At 40.6% G+C, this 18,703-nt stretch overlaps 8 protein-coding genes across 8 annotated transcripts; all 8 read left to right on the top strand.

The window, feature by feature from the left end:
• The first annotated feature begins 6 nt into the window (after positions 1-6).
• On the top strand, positions 7-2,211 carry LOC143463353 (uncharacterized). Its single transcript, XM_076961819.1, has 3 exons — positions 7-583; positions 767-1,315; positions 2,000-2,211. The coding sequence occupies exons 1-3, from the start codon at positions 463-465 to the stop codon at positions 2,209-2,211; spliced, it is 882 nt and encodes a 293-aa protein (XP_076817934.1). The 5' UTR covers positions 7-462.
• On the top strand, positions 1,932-4,136 carry LOC143463354 (uncharacterized). Its single transcript, XM_076961820.1, has 3 exons — positions 1,932-2,508; positions 2,692-3,240; positions 3,925-4,136. Exons 1-3 carry the CDS (start codon positions 2,388-2,390, stop codon positions 4,134-4,136), a joined length of 882 nt encoding a protein of 293 aa, XP_076817935.1. The 5' UTR covers positions 1,932-2,387.
• LOC143463355 (uncharacterized) lies at positions 3,857-6,061 on the top strand. The gene is made up of 3 exons (XM_076961821.1): positions 3,857-4,433; positions 4,617-5,165; positions 5,850-6,061. Exons 1-3 carry the CDS (start codon positions 4,313-4,315, stop codon positions 6,059-6,061), a joined length of 882 nt encoding a protein of 293 aa, XP_076817936.1. The 5' UTR covers positions 3,857-4,312.
• On the top strand, positions 5,782-7,986 carry LOC143463356 (uncharacterized). The gene is made up of 3 exons (XM_076961823.1): positions 5,782-6,358; positions 6,542-7,090; positions 7,775-7,986. The coding sequence occupies exons 1-3, from the start codon at positions 6,238-6,240 to the stop codon at positions 7,984-7,986; spliced, it is 882 nt and encodes a 293-aa protein (XP_076817938.1). The 5' UTR covers positions 5,782-6,237.
• LOC143463357 (uncharacterized) lies at positions 7,707-9,911 on the top strand. The gene is made up of 3 exons (XM_076961824.1): positions 7,707-8,283; positions 8,467-9,015; positions 9,700-9,911. Exons 1-3 carry the CDS (start codon positions 8,163-8,165, stop codon positions 9,909-9,911), a joined length of 882 nt encoding a protein of 293 aa, XP_076817939.1. The 5' UTR covers positions 7,707-8,162.
• On the top strand, positions 9,632-11,836 carry LOC143463358 (uncharacterized). Its single transcript, XM_076961825.1, has 3 exons — positions 9,632-10,208; positions 10,392-10,940; positions 11,625-11,836. Exons 1-3 carry the CDS (start codon positions 10,088-10,090, stop codon positions 11,834-11,836), a joined length of 882 nt encoding a protein of 293 aa, XP_076817940.1. The 5' UTR covers positions 9,632-10,087.
• Positions 11,557-13,761, top strand: LOC143463359 (uncharacterized). The gene is made up of 3 exons (XM_076961826.1): positions 11,557-12,133; positions 12,317-12,865; positions 13,550-13,761. The coding sequence occupies exons 1-3, from the start codon at positions 12,013-12,015 to the stop codon at positions 13,759-13,761; spliced, it is 882 nt and encodes a 293-aa protein (XP_076817941.1). The 5' UTR covers positions 11,557-12,012.
• LOC143463360 (uncharacterized) lies at positions 13,482-15,326 on the top strand. Its single transcript, XM_076961827.1, has 3 exons — positions 13,482-14,058; positions 14,242-14,790; positions 15,289-15,326. Exons 1-3 carry the CDS (start codon positions 13,938-13,940, stop codon positions 15,324-15,326), a joined length of 708 nt encoding a protein of 235 aa, XP_076817942.1. The 5' UTR covers positions 13,482-13,937.
• Positions 15,327-18,703: the final 3,377 nt, after the last annotated feature.

Genomic DNA, 18,703 nt, shown 5'->3' on the forward strand with positions numbered 1-18,703 from the left:
CTCCAATCGAAACGCAAAAAAATCGTTTGCCGCTAGATGGCGCAAAAATCAACTTATTTTATCACGTTATACAGGGACTCTGCGGATGCGCTCAACAAACCGAAAGTTAAAACAATTTGAAAGCAACTTCCGCAGAGATATTGGCGACAGTCTAACAAAGAAATATCGCAAGAAAACCGGCATGAGACAAACGCCAGCGAAGAAATATTATGTTCTTTCTTCGCAACCTAGCGTTTTCGGCGGGAAAAGAAATTACGCTAATCGCAAAAGATACAACCTCACGTAAGGCTAGTAATAACCTGGACAAAGGCATTGCTGCAGACATCGACTACGCACCAGCTGATAGCCAGTGAAGCAAATACAAGCAATTATCCCCATGGGGCCAGAAAACAACAACGACAAAACAACCATTTCGCACAAAATGTTTTTATATCAAAATTTCACTTACAAGCGAGGGTCAAAATGCCATTTCGGAAACATCCTAAGCGACATAGGTTCTCCAAGGGTCACCGCTTTTATGAAAGAAAGGAGTCAGTTCCACGTAGCTCAGCTGAGTCGAAACTGAAATGGAAAAGGCCATCAGGTAAGAAAGTCTGTAATAAAATGGTATCATGAATATTGCTGCTGCTGTAGTTGTATTAATTAAAGCAGTTTGGTATACCAAATGAGCTTTGACCCTACCAAATTTGAATCCAAAAAGTAGCAAAGCCTGTTTTTTTTATAACGTTTAAGTGCGTTTAAACTAAAGAAATATCCAAAATGCTAGATTCAGAGATGATCTCGCTGAAACATCCTAACACGGGTGACATTTTGGGTCACCATGTTTTACGACCTCTAGTCAAGGAGGAAAGTCTGATAGAGCAGTTGGCGGATGCAAACGAAGGAACAGAGAGCTTCGTTGGAAATCGAATATTGAGTTGTGCACGTTTGGAAGAGATTCTTTCAGACATCTGCAACGGACACAATTGTCAGTCGCCTTTTTGCGACGCAAAATTCAAAGGGGACTGGGAAGAAATTCGTGGTTGTGGTTCGATTGTTAAATTTAAATGCCTTTGTTGTGACTTTGTTAGTCAGAGTTTCGCCACTTTTGATAAAGTCTCTGGGCAGGAAAATCGTAGTATGTGGCAAAGCAATAGCAAAGTAAACCTTCAGTTGGCCTGTGGAATCATGCTCAGCGGTCTAAGCCAGCGATCCGCGCAAGCTTTTTTAAGCTGCCTTGATCTTCCTTCACCAAATTTGAAGCGGCTGTCACGGTACTGCAAGAAAACTTCAGACTTGGTCTCGAAGTGCAACGAAGACGACATGAGAGACAGGCGTATTAGTCTGAAAGAGCGGAACTTGCGCGTTGGACTTCCTTCAGGGTCTGTAGGCCCATCCGAAGCCCTATCTAAAACAATGCAAAGTACCAATTTTCAATTTGAATTTGCTTCTAAACAAGCTCGGTCACCTCGCTGAGTTTTTGTATCCGCCGAGATGTAGGACAAAAGGACTTAATGCATTATTTTGAGCAAATTCTCGTATCTGGAATTCTCACACCAAATGCTTCAACTTTTTAACAACTTTTTTCCTTGTATTTTTCCAAAAAATCAGCCAAAACGCCTTAACTTTGAACCAACACAAAACGTTAACCTTAGCCTGAACCTACACTCCGCACACGCCATAACAACAGCAAACCTCCACAGATTAAGGTCACATGCGCACTGGACCGGAACCATTGGTACTTTTTCTATAGTGACGTCTTGGGTGCGACCTTCGTAACAATCGCCGGGTTGCCGTTTTAAAACTACTGAAAATCGTACTACACCCCCTTCAAAGGCAAATTGTCAAGTTGACTTGGTTATCACGTACAACCCTTTTTCGCTTTAAAGACAGTAAATAGGCATTATGCGTGCGATTGCCGCCATCGTTGTCCCAAAGATCAGAATCTCCAATCGAAACGCAAAAAAATCGTTTGCCGCTAGATGGCGCAAAAATCAACTTATTTTATCACGTTATACAGGGACTCTGCGGATGCGCTCAACAAACCGAAAGTTAAAACAATTTGAAAGCAACTTCCGCAGAGATATTGGCGACAGTCTAACAAAGAAATATCGCAAGAAAACCGGCATGAGACAAACGCCAGCGAAGAAATATTATGTTCTTTCTTCGCAACCTAGCGTTTTCGGCGGGAAAAGAAATTACGCTAATCGCAAAAGATACAACCTCACGTAAGGCTAGTAATAACCTGGACAAAGGCATTGCTGCAGACATCGACTACGCACCAGCTGATAGCCAGTGAAGCAAATACAAGCAATTATCCCCATGGGGCCAGAAAACAACAACGACAAAACAACCATTTCGCACAAAATGTTTTTATATCAAAATTTCACTTACAAGCGAGGGTCAAAATGCCATTTCGGAAACATCCTAAGCGACATAGGTTCTCCAAGGGTCACCGCTTTTATGAAAGAAAGGAGTCAGTTCCACGTAGCTCAGCTGAGTCGAAACTGAAATGGAAAAGGCCATCAGGTAAGAAAGTCTGTAATAAAATGGTATCATGAATATTGCTGCTGCTGTAGTTGTATTAATTAAAGCAGTTTGGTATACCAAATGAGCTTTGACCCTACCAAATTTGAATCCAAAAAGTAGCAAAGCCTGTTTTTTTTATAACGTTTAAGTGCGTTTAAACTAAAGAAATATCCAAAATGCTAGATTCAGAGATGATCTCGCTGAAACATCCTAACACGGGTGACATTTTGGGTCACCATGTTTTACGACCTCTAGTCAAGGAGGAAAGTCTGATAGAGCAGTTGGCGGATGCAAACGAAGGAACAGAGAGCTTCGTTGGAAATCGAATATTGAGTTGTGCACGTTTGGAAGAGATTCTTTCAGACATCTGCAACGGACACAATTGTCAGTCGCCTTTTTGCGACGCAAAATTCAAAGGGGACTGGGAAGAAATTCGTGGTTGTGGTTCGATTGTTAAATTTAAATGCCTTTGTTGTGACTTTGTTAGTCAGAGTTTCGCCACTTTTGATAAAGTCTCTGGGCAGGAAAATCGTAGTATGTGGCAAAGCAATAGCAAAGTAAACCTTCAGTTGGCCTGTGGAATCATGCTCAGCGGTCTAAGCCAGCGATCCGCGCAAGCTTTTTTAAGCTGCCTTGATCTTCCTTCACCAAATTTGAAGCGGCTGTCACGGTACTGCAAGAAAACTTCAGACTTGGTCTCGAAGTGCAACGAAGACGACATGAGAGACAGGCGTATTAGTCTGAAAGAGCGGAACTTGCGCGTTGGACTTCCTTCAGGGTCTGTAGGCCCATCCGAAGCCCTATCTAAAACAATGCAAAGTACCAATTTTCAATTTGAATTTGCTTCTAAACAAGCTCGGTCACCTCGCTGAGTTTTTGTATCCGCCGAGATGTAGGACAAAAGGACTTAATGCATTATTTTGAGCAAATTCTCGTATCTGGAATTCTCACACCAAATGCTTCAACTTTTTAACAACTTTTTTCCTTGTATTTTTCCAAAAAATCAGCCAAAACGCCTTAACTTTGAACCAACACAAAACGTTAACCTTAGCCTGAACCTACACTCCGCACACGCCATAACAACAGCAAACCTCCACAGATTAAGGTCACATGCGCACTGGACCGGAACCATTGGTACTTTTTCTATAGTGACGTCTTGGGTGCGACCTTCGTAACAATCGCCGGGTTGCCGTTTTAAAACTACTGAAAATCGTACTACACCCCCTTCAAAGGCAAATTGTCAAGTTGACTTGGTTATCACGTACAACCCTTTTTCGCTTTAAAGACAGTAAATAGGCATTATGCGTGCGATTGCCGCCATCGTTGTCCCAAAGATCAGAATCTCCAATCGAAACGCAAAAAAATCGTTTGCCGCTAGATGGCGCAAAAATCAACTTATTTTATCACGTTATACAGGGACTCTGCGGATGCGCTCAACAAACCGAAAGTTAAAACAATTTGAAAGCAACTTCCGCAGAGATATTGGCGACAGTCTAACAAAGAAATATCGCAAGAAAACCGGCATGAGACAAACGCCAGCGAAGAAATATTATGTTCTTTCTTCGCAACCTAGCGTTTTCGGCGGGAAAAGAAATTACGCTAATCGCAAAAGATACAACCTCACGTAAGGCTAGTAATAACCTGGACAAAGGCATTGCTGCAGACATCGACTACGCACCAGCTGATAGCCAGTGAAGCAAATACAAGCAATTATCCCCATGGGGCCAGAAAACAACAACGACAAAACAACCATTTCGCACAAAATGTTTTTATATCAAAATTTCACTTACAAGCGAGGGTCAAAATGCCATTTCGGAAACATCCTAAGCGACATAGGTTCTCCAAGGGTCACCGCTTTTATGAAAGAAAGGAGTCAGTTCCACGTAGCTCAGCTGAGTCGAAACTGAAATGGAAAAGGCCATCAGGTAAGAAAGTCTGTAATAAAATGGTATCATGAATATTGCTGCTGCTGTAGTTGTATTAATTAAAGCAGTTTGGTATACCAAATGAGCTTTGACCCTACCAAATTTGAATCCAAAAAGTAGCAAAGCCTGTTTTTTTTATAACGTTTAAGTGCGTTTAAACTAAAGAAATATCCAAAATGCTAGATTCAGAGATGATCTCGCTGAAACATCCTAACACGGGTGACATTTTGGGTCACCATGTTTTACGACCTCTAGTCAAGGAGGAAAGTCTGATAGAGCAGTTGGCGGATGCAAACGAAGGAACAGAGAGCTTCGTTGGAAATCGAATATTGAGTTGTGCACGTTTGGAAGAGATTCTTTCAGACATCTGCAACGGACACAATTGTCAGTCGCCTTTTTGCGACGCAAAATTCAAAGGGGACTGGGAAGAAATTCGTGGTTGTGGTTCGATTGTTAAATTTAAATGCCTTTGTTGTGACTTTGTTAGTCAGAGTTTCGCCACTTTTGATAAAGTCTCTGGGCAGGAAAATCGTAGTATGTGGCAAAGCAATAGCAAAGTAAACCTTCAGTTGGCCTGTGGAATCATGCTCAGCGGTCTAAGCCAGCGATCCGCGCAAGCTTTTTTAAGCTGCCTTGATCTTCCTTCACCAAATTTGAAGCGGCTGTCACGGTACTGCAAGAAAACTTCAGACTTGGTCTCGAAGTGCAACGAAGACGACATGAGAGACAGGCGTATTAGTCTGAAAGAGCGGAACTTGCGCGTTGGACTTCCTTCAGGGTCTGTAGGCCCATCCGAAGCCCTATCTAAAACAATGCAAAGTACCAATTTTCAATTTGAATTTGCTTCTAAACAAGCTCGGTCACCTCGCTGAGTTTTTGTATCCGCCGAGATGTAGGACAAAAGGACTTAATGCATTATTTTGAGCAAATTCTCGTATCTGGAATTCTCACACCAAATGCTTCAACTTTTTAACAACTTTTTTCCTTGTATTTTTCCAAAAAATCAGCCAAAACGCCTTAACTTTGAACCAACACAAAACGTTAACCTTAGCCTGAACCTACACTCCGCACACGCCATAACAACAGCAAACCTCCACAGATTAAGGTCACATGCGCACTGGACCGGAACCATTGGTACTTTTTCTATAGTGACGTCTTGGGTGCGACCTTCGTAACAATCGCCGGGTTGCCGTTTTAAAACTACTGAAAATCGTACTACACCCCCTTCAAAGGCAAATTGTCAAGTTGACTTGGTTATCACGTACAACCCTTTTTCGCTTTAAAGACAGTAAATAGGCATTATGCGTGCGATTGCCGCCATCGTTGTCCCAAAGATCAGAATCTCCAATCGAAACGCAAAAAAATCGTTTGCCGCTAGATGGCGCAAAAATCAACTTATTTTATCACGTTATACAGGGACTCTGCGGATGCGCTCAACAAACCGAAAGTTAAAACAATTTGAAAGCAACTTCCGCAGAGATATTGGCGACAGTCTAACAAAGAAATATCGCAAGAAAACCGGCATGAGACAAACGCCAGCGAAGAAATATTATGTTCTTTCTTCGCAACCTAGCGTTTTCGGCGGGAAAAGAAATTACGCTAATCGCAAAAGATACAACCTCACGTAAGGCTAGTAATAACCTGGACAAAGGCATTGCTGCAGACATCGACTACGCACCAGCTGATAGCCAGTGAAGCAAATACAAGCAATTATCCCCATGGGGCCAGAAAACAACAACGACAAAACAACCATTTCGCACAAAATGTTTTTATATCAAAATTTCACTTACAAGCGAGGGTCAAAATGCCATTTCGGAAACATCCTAAGCGACATAGGTTCTCCAAGGGTCACCGCTTTTATGAAAGAAAGGAGTCAGTTCCACGTAGCTCAGCTGAGTCGAAACTGAAATGGAAAAGGCCATCAGGTAAGAAAGTCTGTAATAAAATGGTATCATGAATATTGCTGCTGCTGTAGTTGTATTAATTAAAGCAGTTTGGTATACCAAATGAGCTTTGACCCTACCAAATTTGAATCCAAAAAGTAGCAAAGCCTGTTTTTTTTATAACGTTTAAGTGCGTTTAAACTAAAGAAATATCCAAAATGCTAGATTCAGAGATGATCTCGCTGAAACATCCTAACACGGGTGACATTTTGGGTCACCATGTTTTACGACCTCTAGTCAAGGAGGAAAGTCTGATAGAGCAGTTGGCGGATGCAAACGAAGGAACAGAGAGCTTCGTTGGAAATCGAATATTGAGTTGTGCACGTTTGGAAGAGATTCTTTCAGACATCTGCAACGGACACAATTGTCAGTCGCCTTTTTGCGACGCAAAATTCAAAGGGGACTGGGAAGAAATTCGTGGTTGTGGTTCGATTGTTAAATTTAAATGCCTTTGTTGTGACTTTGTTAGTCAGAGTTTCGCCACTTTTGATAAAGTCTCTGGGCAGGAAAATCGTAGTATGTGGCAAAGCAATAGCAAAGTAAACCTTCAGTTGGCCTGTGGAATCATGCTCAGCGGTCTAAGCCAGCGATCCGCGCAAGCTTTTTTAAGCTGCCTTGATCTTCCTTCACCAAATTTGAAGCGGCTGTCACGGTACTGCAAGAAAACTTCAGACTTGGTCTCGAAGTGCAACGAAGACGACATGAGAGACAGGCGTATTAGTCTGAAAGAGCGGAACTTGCGCGTTGGACTTCCTTCAGGGTCTGTAGGCCCATCCGAAGCCCTATCTAAAACAATGCAAAGTACCAATTTTCAATTTGAATTTGCTTCTAAACAAGCTCGGTCACCTCGCTGAGTTTTTGTATCCGCCGAGATGTAGGACAAAAGGACTTAATGCATTATTTTGAGCAAATTCTCGTATCTGGAATTCTCACACCAAATGCTTCAACTTTTTAACAACTTTTTTCCTTGTATTTTTCCAAAAAATCAGCCAAAACGCCTTAACTTTGAACCAACACAAAACGTTAACCTTAGCCTGAACCTACACTCCGCACACGCCATAACAACAGCAAACCTCCACAGATTAAGGTCACATGCGCACTGGACCGGAACCATTGGTACTTTTTCTATAGTGACGTCTTGGGTGCGACCTTCGTAACAATCGCCGGGTTGCCGTTTTAAAACTACTGAAAATCGTACTACACCCCCTTCAAAGGCAAATTGTCAAGTTGACTTGGTTATCACGTACAACCCTTTTTCGCTTTAAAGACAGTAAATAGGCATTATGCGTGCGATTGCCGCCATCGTTGTCCCAAAGATCAGAATCTCCAATCGAAACGCAAAAAAATCGTTTGCCGCTAGATGGCGCAAAAATCAACTTATTTTATCACGTTATACAGGGACTCTGCGGATGCGCTCAACAAACCGAAAGTTAAAACAATTTGAAAGCAACTTCCGCAGAGATATTGGCGACAGTCTAACAAAGAAATATCGCAAGAAAACCGGCATGAGACAAACGCCAGCGAAGAAATATTATGTTCTTTCTTCGCAACCTAGCGTTTTCGGCGGGAAAAGAAATTACGCTAATCGCAAAAGATACAACCTCACGTAAGGCTAGTAATAACCTGGACAAAGGCATTGCTGCAGACATCGACTACGCACCAGCTGATAGCCAGTGAAGCAAATACAAGCAATTATCCCCATGGGGCCAGAAAACAACAACGACAAAACAACCATTTCGCACAAAATGTTTTTATATCAAAATTTCACTTACAAGCGAGGGTCAAAATGCCATTTCGGAAACATCCTAAGCGACATAGGTTCTCCAAGGGTCACCGCTTTTATGAAAGAAAGGAGTCAGTTCCACGTAGCTCAGCTGAGTCGAAACTGAAATGGAAAAGGCCATCAGGTAAGAAAGTCTGTAATAAAATGGTATCATGAATATTGCTGCTGCTGTAGTTGTATTAATTAAAGCAGTTTGGTATACCAAATGAGCTTTGACCCTACCAAATTTGAATCCAAAAAGTAGCAAAGCCTGTTTTTTTTATAACGTTTAAGTGCGTTTAAACTAAAGAAATATCCAAAATGCTAGATTCAGAGATGATCTCGCTGAAACATCCTAACACGGGTGACATTTTGGGTCACCATGTTTTACGACCTCTAGTCAAGGAGGAAAGTCTGATAGAGCAGTTGGCGGATGCAAACGAAGGAACAGAGAGCTTCGTTGGAAATCGAATATTGAGTTGTGCACGTTTGGAAGAGATTCTTTCAGACATCTGCAACGGACACAATTGTCAGTCGCCTTTTTGCGACGCAAAATTCAAAGGGGACTGGGAAGAAATTCGTGGTTGTGGTTCGATTGTTAAATTTAAATGCCTTTGTTGTGACTTTGTTAGTCAGAGTTTCGCCACTTTTGATAAAGTCTCTGGGCAGGAAAATCGTAGTATGTGGCAAAGCAATAGCAAAGTAAACCTTCAGTTGGCCTGTGGAATCATGCTCAGCGGTCTAAGCCAGCGATCCGCGCAAGCTTTTTTAAGCTGCCTTGATCTTCCTTCACCAAATTTGAAGCGGCTGTCACGGTACTGCAAGAAAACTTCAGACTTGGTCTCGAAGTGCAACGAAGACGACATGAGAGACAGGCGTATTAGTCTGAAAGAGCGGAACTTGCGCGTTGGACTTCCTTCAGGGTCTGTAGGCCCATCCGAAGCCCTATCTAAAACAATGCAAAGTACCAATTTTCAATTTGAATTTGCTTCTAAACAAGCTCGGTCACCTCGCTGAGTTTTTGTATCCGCCGAGATGTAGGACAAAAGGACTTAATGCATTATTTTGAGCAAATTCTCGTATCTGGAATTCTCACACCAAATGCTTCAACTTTTTAACAACTTTTTTCCTTGTATTTTTCCAAAAAATCAGCCAAAACGCCTTAACTTTGAACCAACACAAAACGTTAACCTTAGCCTGAACCTACACTCCGCACACGCCATAACAACAGCAAACCTCCACAGATTAAGGTCACATGCGCACTGGACCGGAACCATTGGTACTTTTTCTATAGTGACGTCTTGGGTGCGACCTTCGTAACAATCGCCGGGTTGCCGTTTTAAAACTACTGAAAATCGTACTACACCCCCTTCAAAGGCAAATTGTCAAGTTGACTTGGTTATCACGTACAACCCTTTTTCGCTTTAAAGACAGTAAATAGGCATTATGCGTGCGATTGCCGCCATCGTTGTCCCAAAGATCAGAATCTCCAATCGAAACGCAAAAAAATCGTTTGCCGCTAGATGGCGCAAAAATCAACTTATTTTATCACGTTATACAGGGACTCTGCGGATGCGCTCAACAAACCGAAAGTTAAAACAATTTGAAAGCAACTTCCGCAGAGATATTGGCGACAGTCTAACAAAGAAATATCGCAAGAAAACCGGCATGAGACAAACGCCAGCGAAGAAATATTATGTTCTTTCTTCGCAACCTAGCGTTTTCGGCGGGAAAAGAAATTACGCTAATCGCAAAAGATACAACCTCACGTAAGGCTAGTAATAACCTGGACAAAGGCATTGCTGCAGACATCGACTACGCACCAGCTGATAGCCAGTGAAGCAAATACAAGCAATTATCCCCATGGGGCCAGAAAACAACAACGACAAAACAACCATTTCGCACAAAATGTTTTTATATCAAAATTTCACTTACAAGCGAGGGTCAAAATGCCATTTCGGAAACATCCTAAGCGACATAGGTTCTCCAAGGGTCACCGCTTTTATGAAAGAAAGGAGTCAGTTCCACGTAGCTCAGCTGAGTCGAAACTGAAATGGAAAAGGCCATCAGGTAAGAAAGTCTGTAATAAAATGGTATCATGAATATTGCTGCTGCTGTAGTTGTATTAATTAAAGCAGTTTGGTATACCAAATGAGCTTTGACCCTACCAAATTTGAATCCAAAAAGTAGCAAAGCCTGTTTTTTTTATAACGTTTAAGTGCGTTTAAACTAAAGAAATATCCAAAATGCTAGATTCAGAGATGATCTCGCTGAAACATCCTAACACGGGTGACATTTTGGGTCACCATGTTTTACGACCTCTAGTCAAGGAGGAAAGTCTGATAGAGCAGTTGGCGGATGCAAACGAAGGAACAGAGAGCTTCGTTGGAAATCGAATATTGAGTTGTGCACGTTTGGAAGAGATTCTTTCAGACATCTGCAACGGACACAATTGTCAGTCGCCTTTTTGCGACGCAAAATTCAAAGGGGACTGGGAAGAAATTCGTGGTTGTGGTTCGATTGTTAAATTTAAATGCCTTTGTTGTGACTTTGTTAGTCAGAGTTTCGCCACTTTTGATAAAGTCTCTGGGCAGGAAAATCGTAGTATGTGGCAAAGCAATAGCAAAGTAAACCTTCAGTTGGCCTGTGGAATCATGCTCAGCGGTCTAAGCCAGCGATCCGCGCAAGCTTTTTTAAGCTGCCTTGATCTTCCTTCACCAAATTTGAAGCGGCTGTCACGGTACTGCAAGAAAACTTCAGACTTGGTCTCGAAGTGCAACGAAGACGACATGAGAGACAGGCGTATTAGTCTGAAAGAGCGGAACTTGCGCGTTGGACTTCCTTCAGGGTCTGTAGGCCCATCCGAAGCCCTATCTAAAACAATGCAAAGTACCAATTTTCAATTTGAATTTGCTTCTAAACAAGCTCGGTCACCTCGCTGAGTTTTTGTATCCGCCGAGATGTAGGACAAAAGGACTTAATGCATTATTTTGAGCAAATTCTCGTATCTGGAATTCTCACACCAAATGCTTCAACTTTTTAACAACTTTTTTCCTTGTATTTTTCCAAAAAATCAGCCAAAACGCCTTAACTTTGAACCAACACAAAACGTTAACCTTAGCCTGAACCTACACTCCGCACACGCCATAACAACAGCAAACCTCCACAGATTAAGGTCACATGCGCACTGGACCGGAACCATTGGTACTTTTTCTATAGTGACGTCTTGGGTGCGACCTTCGTAACAATCGCCGGGTTGCCGTTTTAAAACTACTGAAAATCGTACTACACCCCCTTCAAAGGCAAATTGTCAAGTTGACTTGGTTATCACGTACAACCCTTTTTCGCTTTAAAGACAGTAAATAGGCATTATGCGTGCGATTGCCGCCATCGTTGTCCCAAAGATCAGAATCTCCAATCGAAACGCAAAAAAATCGTTTGCCGCTAGATGGCGCAAAAATCAACTTATTTTATCACGTTATACAGGGACTCTGCGGATGCGCTCAACAAACCGAAAGTTAAAACAATTTGAAAGCAACTTCCGCAGAGATATTGGCGACAGTCTAACAAAGAAATATCGCAAGAAAACCGGCATGAGACAAACGCCAGCGAAGAAATATTATGTTCTTTCTTCGCAACCTAGCGTTTTCGGCGGGAAAAGAAATTACGCTAATCGCAAAAGATACAACCTCACGTAAGGCTAGTAATAACCTGGACAAAGGCATTGCTGCAGACATCGACTACGCACCAGCTGATAGCCAGTGAAGCAAATACAAGCAATTATCCCCATGGGGCCAGAAAACAACAACGACAAAACAACCATTTCGCACAAAATGTTTTTATATCAAAATTTCACTTACAAGCGAGGGTCAAAATGCCATTTCGGAAACATCCTAAGCGACATAGGTTCTCCAAGGGTCACCGCTTTTATGAAAGAAAGGAGTCAGTTCCACGTAGCTCAGCTGAGTCGAAACTGAAATGGAAAAGGCCATCAGGTAAGAAAGTCTGTAATAAAATGGTATCATGAATATTGCTGCTGCTGTAGTTGTATTAATTAAAGCAGTTTGGTATACCAAATGAGCTTTGACCCTACCAAATTTGAATCCAAAAAGTAGCAAAGCCTGTTTTTTTTATAACGTTTAAGTGCGTTTAAACTAAAGAAATATCCAAAATGCTAGATTCAGAGATGATCTCGCTGAAACATCCTAACACGGGTGACATTTTGGGTCACCATGTTTTACGACCTCTAGTCAAGGAGGAAAGTCTGATAGAGCAGTTGGCGGATGCAAACGAAGGAACAGAGAGCTTCGTTGGAAATCGAATATTGAGTTGTGCACGTTTGGAAGAGATTCTTTCAGACATCTGCAACGGACACAATTGTCAGTCGCCTTTTTGCGACGCAAAATTCAAAGGGGACTGGGAAGAAATTCGTGGTTGTGGTTCGATTGTTAAATTTAAATGCCTTTGTTGTGACTTTGTTAGTCAGAGTTTCGCCACTTTTGATAAAGTCTCTGGGCAGGAAAATCGTAGTATGTGGCAAAGCAATAGCAAAGTAAACCTTCAGTTGGCCTGTGGAATCATGCTCAGCGGTCTAAGCCAGCGATCCGCGCAAGCTTTTTTAAGCTGCCTTGATCTTCCTTCACCAAATTTGAAGCGGCTGTCACGGTACTGCAAGAAAACTTCAGACTTGGTCTCGAAGTGCAACGAAGACGACATGAGAGACAGGCGTATTAGTCTGAAAGAGCGGAACTTGCGCGTTGGACTTCCTTCAGGGTCTGTAGGCCCATCCGAAGCCCTATCTAAAACAATGCAAAGTACCAATTTTCAATTTGAATTTGCTTCTAAACAAGCTCGGTCACCTCGCTGAGTTTTTGTATCCGCCGAGATGTAGGACAAAAGGACTTAATGCATTATTTTGAGCAAATTCTCGTATCTGGAATTCTCACACCAAATGCTTCAACTTTTTAACAACTTTTTTCCTTGTATTTTTCCAAAAAATCAGCCAAAACGCCTTAACTTTGAACCAACACAAAACGTTAACCTTAGCCTGAACCTACACTCCGCACACGCCATAACAACAGCAAACCTCCACAGATTAAGGTCACATGCGCACTGGACCGGAACCATTGGTACTTTTTCTATAGTGACGTCTTGGGTGCGACCTTCGTAACAATCGCCGGGTTGCCGTTTTAAAACTACTGAAAATCGTACTACACCCCCTTCAAAGGCAAATTGTCAAGTTGACTTGGTTATCACGTACAACCCTTTTTCGCTTTAAAGACAGTAAATAGGCATTATGCGTGCGATTGCCGCCATCGTTGTCCCAAAGATCAGAATCTCCAATCGAAACGCAAAAAAATCGTTTGCCGCTAGATGGCGCAAAAATCAACTTATTTTATCACGTTATACAGGGACTCTGCGGATGCGCTCAACAAACCGAAAGTTAAAACAATTTGAAAGCAACTTCCGCAGAGATATTGGCGACAGTCTAACAAAGAAATATCGCAAGAAAACCGGCATGAGACAAACGCCAGCGAAGAAATATTATGTTCTTTCTTCGCAACCTAGCGTTTTCGGCGGGAAAAGAAATTACGCTAATCGCAAAAGATACAACCTCACGTAAGGCTAGTAATAACCTGGACAAAGGCATTGCTGCAGACATCGACTACGCACCAGCTGATAGCCAGTGAAGCAAATACAAGCAATTATCCCCATGGGGCCAGAAAACAACAACGACAAAACAACCATTTCGCACAAAATGTTTTTATATCAAAATTTCACTTACAAGCGAGGGTCAAAATGCCATTTCGGAAACATCCTAAGCGACATAGGTTCTCCAAGGGTCACCGCTTTTATGAAAGAAAGGAGTCAGTTCCACGTAGCTCAGCTGAGTCGAAACTGAAATGGAAAAGGCCATCAGGTAAGAAAGTCTGTAATAAAATGGTATCATGAATATTGCTGCTGCTGTAGTTGTATTAATTAAAGCAGTTTGGTATACCAAATGAGCTTTGACCCTACCAAATTTGAATCCAAAAAGTAGCAAAGCCTGTTTTTTTTATAACGTTTAAGTGCGTTTAAACTAAAGAAATATCCAAAATGCTAGATTCAGAGATGATCTCGCTGAAACATCCTAACACGGGTGACATTTTGGGTCACCATGTTTTACGACCTCTAGTCAAGGAGGAAAGTCTGATAGAGCAGTTGGCGGATGCAAACGAAGGAACAGAGAGCTTCGTTGGAAATCGAATATTGAGTTGTGCACGTTTGGAAGAGATTCTTTCAGACATCTGCAACGGACACAATTGTCAGTCGCCTTTTTGCGACGCAAAATTCAAAGGGGACTGGGAAGAAATTCGTGGTTGTGGTTCGATTGTTAAATTTAAATGCCTTTGTTGTGACTTTGTTAGTCAGAGTTTCGCCACTTTTGATAAAGTCTCTGGGCAGGAAAATCGTAGTATGTGGCAAAGCAATAGCAAAGTAAACCTTCAGTTGGCCTGTGGAATCATGCTCAGCGGTCTAAGCCAGCGATCCGCGCAAGCTTTTTTAAGCTGCCTTGATCTTCCTTCACCAAATTTGAAGCGGCTGTCACGGTACTGCAAGAAAACTTCAGACTTGGTCTCGAAGTGCAACGAAGACGACATGAGAGACAGGCGTATTAGTCTGAAAGAGCGGAACTTGCGCGTTGGACTTCCTTCAGGGTCTGTAGGCCCATCCGAAGCCCTATCTAAAACAATGCAAAGTACCAATTTTCAATTTGAATTTGCTTCTAAACAAGCTCGGTCACCTCGCTGAGTTTTTGTATCCGCCGAGATGTAGGACAAAAGGACTTAATGCATTATTTTGAGCAAATTCTCGTATCTGGAATTCTCACACCAAATGCTTCAACTTTTTAACAACTTTTTTCCTTGTATTTTTCCAAAAAATCAGCCAAAACGCCTTAACTTTGAACCAACACAAAACGTTAACCTTAGCCTGAACCTACACTCCGCACACGCCATAACAACAGCAAACCTCCACAGATTAAGGTCACATGCGCACTGGACCGGAACCATTGGTACTTTTTCTATAGTGACGTCTTGGGTGCGACCTTCGTAACAATCGCCGGGTTGCCGTTTTAAAACTACTGAAAATCGTACTACACCCCCTTAAGGTGGTGGTTACCTGATCGCATACTTCATATATGGTTAACGCACTGGAATAGTATGTCTAAATGTGAGATAATCTCAGTGGTGAAACTAAATATCACACACAATGATTTAAGCCATACTCTGACGAATGAAATCCTTTTGAACTTTATGCCCGATCTTAGAAATCTTGTTCTGAGTGATTGTCTTATAATTTCGCCTATTCCAAACAACTGGTTTTACGGCTTAAATAATCTTGAAGTCTTGGATATGAGCTACAATAGCTTGACGAAATTTCCATCTACACCCTTAAGAATAACAAGCAAGTTACGTGTTTTAAAATTAGATTACAATAATATTCTGGAACTACACGGAAACTTGTCGTTTCTGTCTATTCTGGAACAGTTTATGATTGCTCATAATAAGATCAAATTTATTCAACCTGGATTTTTTTCGCATTTAAAACTTCACCTCTTAGACCTTAGTCACAACTATATATTTCGACTGGACCCATACATTTTTAACAAAGAAATGTTGAATTCACTTTTATACTTGGACATTAGATGGAACGAACTTGACTGTTCTTGTTATGTATGGGAAAAATTCTATCGCTGGTATATATCCAATGCAAATGAAAAAATAAAACTTCCTGGATTTTTTCCAAAATGCACATCGGAAATTGATCAATATTATGGCGGCTGTGTGGCTTGTCAAACACCGCAGTATTTGCATGGTCGCCCAGTCTCTCGGTATAGATTTAATACATCGTGTGATTGGCAGAAGCAACTTATGCAAACAATCGCATTCACAGTCGTCTTTACATTGTTTCTTTTCTGCGGAATTATTGGTTATAGTAAATGGTTCAAAAGATTGATATTTCGAAAAGTCAATGAGTATTTTAGAGTTCAGTCATTAAAACCAAGTGATGATTCCTCAAGACAATGTTCGCATGAAAATGAAGCAGCGTTTGTGTTCTTTGACCACAACAATCATGAACTTGGTGATTGGGTGGATAACAAATTGATACCCGGGATGATTAATGGAAACCCTTCCATTAAACTTCTGTTAGCTGGTCGTGACATCCACGCTGGTGTGGCATCAACGAAAAACCTTCTTCTACTTGTCAGGAAAACTCGCAAAACAATCGTAATATTTTCTGGCAACTTTTGCGACACTCCAATCTGCAGGTGATTATGCAATATTAGTATTATTATTATTATAATTTTATTCACAATCACGGAATTAACTGGTACGTAAAATACATCCAATTCTGGGAGCCAACCAGGCCCTAAAAAATTGAACATTTTTAAAGTTAAAAAGAGGAGGTGTAACTATAACTTCTACGATTCAAGTGCCAAAAGATGTTACAGTGATGTAACACTATTCATACAATGTCAGTGTTATTATTGTATCATTGTATCGTATCAGGCCATTTCACAGTACACCTGAAGAAGCAAGCTTATGCTTGCGAAAGCTTGTGTCGAAAAATATAAAGTTAACCTTAAGAGTGCCAAACTATATCCTGTTTCTTATTGTATCATTATCATTATTTACTAGCCTTCTATTACAATTTTTGTAATTATATTGCACTTTCGTTTTTTTCAAACACAGATTTCTGTTGACGGCGCTTCAGGAACTTCAATATTCTGCTGGAAAAGATAAGCTGATATTAGTGAAGTGGTATGGTGAAGAAGCAGCTCGCGTTCCAAACTTAATTGAGGAAACTTTCAACCGAAAATTCTACAATTTTTTGAGATTCGATGAAACAAATGATGATCAAGTGATGTTCTTCGAAACACTACGTACTGTTTTCGCTAGCAAAACAATACTTTATGATTAATTCTAAATAATAGTGTAGTATAAAAATTGGGCAAGTCGTTCCAAAATTGGTTTGTGCCCACAATAAATGGAAAAGTTTTGTATGCTAATGAAGGTATACAGAGAGAGCGAGAGACATACGTAAACAAGAAGATTTAACGTTACATATAACGATAAACGTTCCCAATAGTGAAAGCTGCGTCAATGTGTCATACATCGATTATAAAACATTTATGTAATGCTGTACTATGTTTTTAAACTTTGCCTTAACGTGTTTTTCTTTATGTATTATTATGCATAGGTTGTGGTATTTACGTTGAACGAAAATCACGTTTTATCATTACTAGTACGGTGCATGTCAGTTAATATATATAGTTATTTAGCAAAGCTTAATTTTGATAATTAACCATTAACCAAAATTTGTAGTTGATTATACTTGAGTGTGTTTTGCGTATATGAATTGTAACAGTGTTTAGAAAAGTAAATCGTCACGGTACGATCAATCACTATATTCTGTAATTAATTAACTATAAAACGTTACAGAACCCATACTTACTTCTGTCATAAGTTATACTGCCGTCAAATTATGTTTTACACTGCTCAGTTTTGTGTGTAAAAGGTTGGTCAATAAAGGATCAGCTTTATGAACAGATTTAAGCTTTGAAGATAGTTTGACTATTTAGCTTATATACCTTATGCCTATACTATAGGTTAAAACGTTTTGTATTAGAGCAAAACAATTTGTCGGTAAAAAAACTTGTATCAATTGATGGTGTTTATTTCTGAGCGAAAAAGCTTTATTGCTTTTTTACAAACTAAAATGATGTCCAGCAAAAAGCATCCCTAAACTATTTTCACATACACGGAAATACATTTGGTGTAACGTAGTTTCATAAATACAATGGATTAAGAATATTCAATGGATGCTGATTAACTGAGCGACGATGCAACTTTTATTGAATTTAACAAAATCTTCATTCACGTTAGTCTGAGTCACACCAATGAAGCTATAAGCATCATTAAAAGCGTGTCCTGGATACGGAAATATCGCTAACCAAGTCAGAATTCGCTTCGTCAACAAATTGAATACGCCTAGCTTAAATTGCCGGAACACGCTAGGCGTGTACACTGCACATATTTTTGCCTGGTCGAAGGGTTAAAAAATAGTAAATAAAGTACATATAATCATTAAAAACGATTTATGGAGTTTCTTTTGTAGTAATTTGAAGTTGGGTTACCCGGAAAGTTAATACATACCGTAAAACCTCTATTTCACCGCCATAGCGCTCTATTTTTCAACTCTTGTTTAAAAGTGGCGTTCTATTAGAGGTGACGTTCAATTAGAGGTTGGCGCTCTATTTTTCGACTAGCTGGTCAGAATTTTGAAATAAAGTTTATTAATGAAAAGAAAAAACACCAAACACATTTACCGGTATATACAGGTAATTAGAAAATATACTAATACAGGGTGATTACTGGTAAGTAATCACAAAAACCTGCTAATACAATTCCGCCGCTAAAATTGGTGTTCTATTAGAGGTGGCGTTCAATTAGAGGTGGCGCTCAAATAGAGGTTTTACGGTATATAGGCTTATAGTATAATCGTGGCTTATAGTATAGGCT

Source organism: Clavelina lepadiformis, chromosome 6, assembly GCF_947623445.1.
Source record: "Clavelina lepadiformis chromosome 6, kaClaLepa1.1, whole genome shotgun sequence".
NCBI classification, from domain to species: domain Eukaryota; kingdom Metazoa; phylum Chordata; class Ascidiacea; order Aplousobranchia; family Clavelinidae; genus Clavelina; species Clavelina lepadiformis.

What these genes read in the sequence shown, in the direction of transcription:
- LOC143463353 (XM_076961819.1), top strand. Translation starts at nt 463, where the DNA reads ATGCCATTTCGGAAACATCCTAAGCGACATAGGTTCTCCAAGGGTCAC. An exon ending in GAAATGGAAAAGGCCATCAG is followed by an intron (nt 584 to 766) that starts GTAAGAAAGTCT and finishes CCAAAATGCTAG; the next exon opens with ATTCAGAGATGATCTCGCTG. An exon ending in AGACGACATGAGAGACAGGC is followed by an intron (nt 1,316 to 1,999) that starts GTATTAGTCTGA and finishes CACGTTATACAG; the next exon opens with GGACTCTGCGGATGCGCTCA.
- LOC143463354 (XM_076961820.1), top strand. Translation starts at nt 2,388, where the DNA reads ATGCCATTTCGGAAACATCCTAAGCGACATAGGTTCTCCAAGGGTCAC. An exon ending in GAAATGGAAAAGGCCATCAG is followed by an intron (nt 2,509 to 2,691) that starts GTAAGAAAGTCT and finishes CCAAAATGCTAG; the next exon opens with ATTCAGAGATGATCTCGCTG. An exon ending in AGACGACATGAGAGACAGGC is followed by an intron (nt 3,241 to 3,924) that starts GTATTAGTCTGA and finishes CACGTTATACAG; the next exon opens with GGACTCTGCGGATGCGCTCA.
- LOC143463355 (XM_076961821.1), top strand. Translation starts at nt 4,313, where the DNA reads ATGCCATTTCGGAAACATCCTAAGCGACATAGGTTCTCCAAGGGTCAC. An exon ending in GAAATGGAAAAGGCCATCAG is followed by an intron (nt 4,434 to 4,616) that starts GTAAGAAAGTCT and finishes CCAAAATGCTAG; the next exon opens with ATTCAGAGATGATCTCGCTG. An exon ending in AGACGACATGAGAGACAGGC is followed by an intron (nt 5,166 to 5,849) that starts GTATTAGTCTGA and finishes CACGTTATACAG; the next exon opens with GGACTCTGCGGATGCGCTCA.
- LOC143463356 (XM_076961823.1), top strand. Translation starts at nt 6,238, where the DNA reads ATGCCATTTCGGAAACATCCTAAGCGACATAGGTTCTCCAAGGGTCAC. An exon ending in GAAATGGAAAAGGCCATCAG is followed by an intron (nt 6,359 to 6,541) that starts GTAAGAAAGTCT and finishes CCAAAATGCTAG; the next exon opens with ATTCAGAGATGATCTCGCTG. An exon ending in AGACGACATGAGAGACAGGC is followed by an intron (nt 7,091 to 7,774) that starts GTATTAGTCTGA and finishes CACGTTATACAG; the next exon opens with GGACTCTGCGGATGCGCTCA.
- LOC143463357 (XM_076961824.1), top strand. Translation starts at nt 8,163, where the DNA reads ATGCCATTTCGGAAACATCCTAAGCGACATAGGTTCTCCAAGGGTCAC. An exon ending in GAAATGGAAAAGGCCATCAG is followed by an intron (nt 8,284 to 8,466) that starts GTAAGAAAGTCT and finishes CCAAAATGCTAG; the next exon opens with ATTCAGAGATGATCTCGCTG. An exon ending in AGACGACATGAGAGACAGGC is followed by an intron (nt 9,016 to 9,699) that starts GTATTAGTCTGA and finishes CACGTTATACAG; the next exon opens with GGACTCTGCGGATGCGCTCA.
- LOC143463358 (XM_076961825.1), top strand. Translation starts at nt 10,088, where the DNA reads ATGCCATTTCGGAAACATCCTAAGCGACATAGGTTCTCCAAGGGTCAC. An exon ending in GAAATGGAAAAGGCCATCAG is followed by an intron (nt 10,209 to 10,391) that starts GTAAGAAAGTCT and finishes CCAAAATGCTAG; the next exon opens with ATTCAGAGATGATCTCGCTG. An exon ending in AGACGACATGAGAGACAGGC is followed by an intron (nt 10,941 to 11,624) that starts GTATTAGTCTGA and finishes CACGTTATACAG; the next exon opens with GGACTCTGCGGATGCGCTCA.
- LOC143463359 (XM_076961826.1), top strand. Translation starts at nt 12,013, where the DNA reads ATGCCATTTCGGAAACATCCTAAGCGACATAGGTTCTCCAAGGGTCAC. An exon ending in GAAATGGAAAAGGCCATCAG is followed by an intron (nt 12,134 to 12,316) that starts GTAAGAAAGTCT and finishes CCAAAATGCTAG; the next exon opens with ATTCAGAGATGATCTCGCTG. An exon ending in AGACGACATGAGAGACAGGC is followed by an intron (nt 12,866 to 13,549) that starts GTATTAGTCTGA and finishes CACGTTATACAG; the next exon opens with GGACTCTGCGGATGCGCTCA.
- LOC143463360 (XM_076961827.1), top strand. Translation starts at nt 13,938, where the DNA reads ATGCCATTTCGGAAACATCCTAAGCGACATAGGTTCTCCAAGGGTCAC. An exon ending in GAAATGGAAAAGGCCATCAG is followed by an intron (nt 14,059 to 14,241) that starts GTAAGAAAGTCT and finishes CCAAAATGCTAG; the next exon opens with ATTCAGAGATGATCTCGCTG. An exon ending in AGACGACATGAGAGACAGGC is followed by an intron (nt 14,791 to 15,288) that starts GTATTAGTCTGA and finishes CACCCCCTTAAG; the next exon opens with GTGGTGGTTACCTGATCGCA.